Source organism: Electrophorus electricus, chromosome 20 (genome assembly GCF_041902795.1).
Source record: "Electrophorus electricus isolate QZ-2024a chromosome 20, ASM4190279v1, whole genome shotgun sequence".
Lineage (NCBI taxonomy): Eukaryota > Metazoa > Chordata > Actinopteri > Gymnotiformes > Gymnotidae > Electrophorus > Electrophorus electricus.
In genome coordinates, this window is record NC_137516.1 from 8,342,235 (window position 1) to 8,347,500 (window position 5,266).

Genomic DNA, 5,266 nt, shown 5'->3' on the forward strand with positions numbered 1-5,266 from the left:
TGCTATATTGCTGGTGGTAGTGTTAACCTAGGGTAAACCTTGGTACTTTTTTTATTTTGTTTGTGTGAGTGTGGTGCTTGGGCACCACAAAAAACAAAAGTTTTTTGTTTTTATCTGAGCAAGACACTGAGCAAGATGCATTACACTGAAATGAAGTATATCATAAAGGACCCTCTTAGTTATTTGATCTGTTTGAAAACATGGGGTAATGTTTACAATACCTGATTAAGATAGAGGTTGAGCTGATAGATTAGTTCAAGAAAGAAAGGTAGATCAAGGTTGAACATGAGGCCTGTTTGACTTGGCTGAAAATAAACGCTTGTGAGAAAGAGGAAGGGAGTGACATTAGTTTTGTATCTGTTTCTGATGTTTGCTAATGTTCAATAAAGGTAAGAGATTGTCTTACTGGAAGCCATACATTCTCATGCCATTACATTCACAAATGAGATGGCATGCTTTGGATCATGAAGAACTTCTTTATTTCACTTTCCATTTCTTTGGTACATATTAATTTATATCTTAACCCTCCATAAGACATTTTTTTTGTCTAAAGCATTCTAGGTGTTTTAATATGCATGCTACAAAGCTCTAACCTGTTTCTTTCTTTTCTTAAGACTTATGGGTGTTTTGCATTTCACAGTAAACCCTCTGAGGTCAAGCTGGTGAATTAATCTCTTTATTTTTGTTTTTGACACATCTATTCATAAATTGTACACAGTGTTCTCTTCAACATTTTTTTGAGAGTAACGATATTAAAGTTGGCTCTTTCCTTATAACAACGTCTGACCATCTTGATACTTATGTTTTGTCTATGTCTATGACTCTAGTTTTTGATTCACCATTCCTAAGGTGTTTTGCCTGTCTTACATTTCTTTGCACCTCACGGTGAGAGACAACAGGCACCCCACCATATGTGCTACTGTATGAACTCTGAACACAGTGACACACACATCTCAACATGTAGTTACTTGTGGTCTCCTAAAAAGAGAAGACTATATTCCTGCATGGAATTGGAATATTCCTGCATAGAACAGGAGTCCTACAAGGATGGATAAGATGGGCTGAGGAACATTGTTTAAAGCAAAAGACAATTGTTTCATTTTCCATTTAACTACAGGCTATTCTGAACATGATACTTTCATTCCAAATTCTAAATCTGAACTTTATGTAGTATCATCCAAATCTGGCTATCCAAATCTGGTTGTGTATTGTATATTACACAATATATTGACACAACTATGGATGTTTTCATAAAAGGTTTGGATGATGTTTAAACTTTAAAAACCTTGGTATGAGTAAAACATTTGTCATACAACATATGAAAGAGGCTTCTAATGAGTTAATACTAAATATAAATAAAATTATATCTAAGGTTTTGTTTATTCAAAGCACGTTCAAGCACATCGGAATGTCTCACACACACATACACACACATACACACACACACACACACACACACACACACACAATATTTACTTTCATGTCAGGTTTTTTGGTGTCAGCATTTGCTAGAAACAGGTGTAAAGTACAGCTTTCTTAGTACAAAAACATTTGCACTACATGTGCTAAGTAGGTTATAATAATGCAGGAAGGCACACATGTATTGGATGTTCTGGTTCTTTTACTTGCTTGATGTTTCCAATTCACTTAATTAATTGGATGTATATGGAAATATATGCTTGTATGGTATGTGATATCATAATGGTTCCACTGATTAAATGAAGACAATATGGGGGGGGGGGGGGGGGAACATGAATAACTAGTTGTCTCTTGTACAAAAAAATGTATAGTCGATCAGTTAGAATGAGCTCTGACTTTAAAAGGTGTTACTTAGCCAATTGGAGAAAACTGACAGTTTAACGCCCTGAAGAAGCACTTCAGTTTAAATTTAGGACCTCAAAAGAGTACTTAGCTAAGACCTCTCCAATAGTGTCTCTGGCACACATACAAGAAGCTCACCACACGCACACCTCACGCCCCTATCCTTCCTCTCCTCTGACTGCTATGAAAGGGTGAGAGAGGAGCGTGCACAGGGGCAGCGTGCATGTCGGTAACACCCCTGAAAGGGCCCCAGCCCCAGCGTGTGAGATTATGCAAGGCAAACTCTAGTCGTGTTTCCTGATTTGTGACTGCGATTCACGCTGCCCGCTGCAGAACACATTGAGCGAGTCGACACGCACCCGCTCACGCCCAGCCGCACGCCAAGGAGAAAAGCGACTGTACAGACGTTTAGCGATAGATAGATTAGGCGGAGGAGCGACGCGAGACGGGCTGACAGGCGAAAGAAGTTTGGGTTTTTTTTCGATATAAGTGCTCTGCGATAGGCTCTTCTCTAGGCAGTAGTGAACTTGCGAACACGTTTTCACTCATTAAAGACAGAAAGAGAGCAGGGGATCAGGCGGGGAGCGGGAACTGAACGTCCCTTTTCTTTCAGTCATGCTTCTTCTAGACGAGTCCGACGCCCTAGCAGGTACGTAATTTCACCGTCCTGCTCGTTGCCCAGCGTCCGAGTGCCCCTCTCGCGGCTAAGGACGGTCCGGTGGACCGATGGGAGTGCACTTGATGCGCGAGAGCCTCTGGAACAACCAACCAAGAGAGCAAGTGACAGAACTGAAAGACCGGGATAGTTGAACCGACTGAATATAAAATGAAATGTTTCCCCGGTTGCTCCTTTACGAGTTTGTTGGCTGGCAAGCAGAATAACCAAGTTTATTTTGAAATGTTTCGTACGTCTGCTCCGAGTCAGTGTTTTGAATGTGTTGGTGTTGTGTAACTTGCGGAAGCAAAGGCAGTTGACTTGATCTGAGACGACCTGTTTTGGGATTCTTTTCTCTAGCATTTGCTCAGTCCAGACGCACGTGTGTATTCCATAGTAATTAACGTGGTCTGGTTTCTCTACTACTGTCTTGTTGAATCAAATTCCTGTACGGTGGATTCTGCCTGTTTATTTACAGAGGTTTTGGGAAAAATGTCAATGAGATGACCTACTGATTCACTAATTTCTCATTTATTCATATTTTATAACGGTTCTGTCTTGAGTACTTGTCTCAGTGTGAAATATCTAGTTCGTGAGATGCCCAGGGGTCTCCAGCTGGCCATATATTCATGTTTCCATGGTGAAAATGGAATCCGATCAGTTTCTGTTCCGCCATTCTTCAACACTCTTCGGGAATTCTTTATTAATTTAATTCGAATACACACGTGTGAAGCGATACAAACTTTCCACTTTTTTCTTTTGTAATTTTAAACCCCAGGTGAGTGTTCAGATTTAGAGCAGAGGCAGTTAAATTCAGTTACCTGCTCCATCTTGGCATGGTGGTTGTGCATGTAGCTACTCAAATCCTTTTTGCATTTGTAACAATTTGATGTTTCATTTTATGGCATATGCAGATTATATCCGATGATTTAAATAGACACAGTATTTTCAAAAAGAATGACGTGTGACATTATTGACGTACAGTGTGTCATGAATGCCACCGAGGTTCGTGTCATTTTTCTTATAAACAGTGGCGTTCTCACGGCAACTCCTGTTCCTTAGGCAACAGCTGTCTTCTACAGCGAAATAACAGAGGAAAAGTGTTGTTTTTCCTGCACTCAGCACTCAGCGAGCTCCAGCAGAGGTTTAGCCTGAGCGAAAGCCTGTTGCCTTCCCGGCGCGCGCAAGTTTCATAAGAAGGGGCCAAGGCGGCACGACCAGAACGTTCTCGTCCCTAGTCACGCCGCCCCCTCCCTCTGTGGGTTATGCAACACTAGTGTCAGGTTGTAGAAGCGTCACTGGAGAGTTTCGCCAGTCACGTCCACTGGGTTGATCTGCTCTGTCCTGGCCGTGACACACTGGCCTAATTCCTGGCCCCGCCGCATCTGTCGCGTACTTTCATAACACATGAACAGTCCTCCGAAACTCTGCGCCAACAGATGGGAAATGTGAAAAAAACAAACAAACAAAAAAACAAAGCGAGGAATGTAATCACAAACATAACTAAATATATCAAAGTCATTAGAGTGTGAAAGTGTAATTTGGTTTGGTTGCTAAACTACATAAGCAAACAACATTTCCATCCCACAGACATTCAGCATGGAAAAGGAAATAAGCACCAAATAATCCTAATTGTACCCCAACATATGTGCATAGACTATTTTTGAACTATCTGTTGGATTCACACCCATTAAAATACACACAGCTAAAAAAAAAACCACTTCACACACACGCACACACACTCTCTTTCTCTCTCTCTCTCTCTCTCTCTCTCTCTTTCTCTCTCTCTCTCTGGGAATTTTTATTTTGTCAGTAGGGGAGTCATATGAGAGCGTGTCAGTTCAGATTTGTGTGTAAGAGATCAGGCACTGTAACTCCCTTCTGTAATCAGTGTCTCAATAGCAATATGTCAGTTATTCAAAACATCTGTAGGAAATGCTGATGTGTGTATGTAAAGTGTGTGTTCTGTTTGTGAGATATTCCAATAATGTGCATGAGCAAGTGGTACGACTGGATGTGCCATACCTCTGAACACACGTTGTGTAACAGCCATTGGTTCAGTTACGTAAGCGTCTCTGCTTCTCTGACCCAGCCCTGTCTCTGTGTGTGTGTGGGTGTGTGTGTCTGTGTATGTGTGTGCCCTCTTTTCCAGCAGGGGGTCAGGACAAACTGAAAAGTGGTTCATCATATTGTGGGAAAGGACTAGATGGATGAAATAGAGTTGTTTTTCTTTTTTTTTCTTAGCGTGTTCTGTTGAAGTCTTTCCAATCAGCCATCATTTTCTAACTGTCAGGTTTTCTATTTTGTGCCATTGTGTTTCTTGGTCTTAATTACTGTTGCTTTTATCATATATCAGCTTCTCACCTCTCAGAGATAGTCTTTCATGTTTAAAAGCTGAAACTGATCTTTAGTCATTTGGTATAATGATAAGTTACCATATAAAAAGTCTTTACAGTTTTGTTAAATAGTATTGGCTTTCTAGTTGAATTTTAACTGGTTTTTACTGCTTCGGGGTGTTCTTTTCTGTATGGCTTTGCATCTAGCTGGTTCTTATCTAGATTATGTGATATTGGCTTATCTTAATAAATGGTCTTAATATGCTTGCTTAGTGTGATTTCCTTTCAGCTTTCTTGTAACTTATTTGGATACAACATACTACAAAGTGATACCAGTTTAAAATGTTGCTAGTATAAATTATTTTTAAAAATTCTTTGTGAACAGAGTCTTGTGTTTCATAATACATCTGAATGTTACATAACACATAAACTGCTTTTGTCATTACATATTCAG

At 40.2% G+C, this 5,266-nt stretch overlaps 1 protein-coding gene across 2 annotated transcripts in view; it reads left to right on the forward strand.

Moving 5' to 3' along the window:
- The first annotated feature begins 1,993 nt into the window (after positions 1 to 1,993).
- Positions 1,994 to 5,266, forward strand: part of LOC113578893 (helicase ARIP4-like) — a 24,981-nt gene continuing 21,708 nt past the window's right edge. The window contains exon 1 of one of the 2 annotated variants that reach the window (XM_035536027.2): positions 1,994 to 2,470. In XM_035536027.2, the coding sequence (XP_035391920.1) occupies positions 2,437 to 2,470 (34 nt within the window). In that variant the 5' untranslated portion in view covers positions 1,994 to 2,436. The remainder of the gene's footprint in view (positions 2,471 to 5,266) is intronic. The other variant, XM_035536026.2, reaches the window with a different exon arrangement.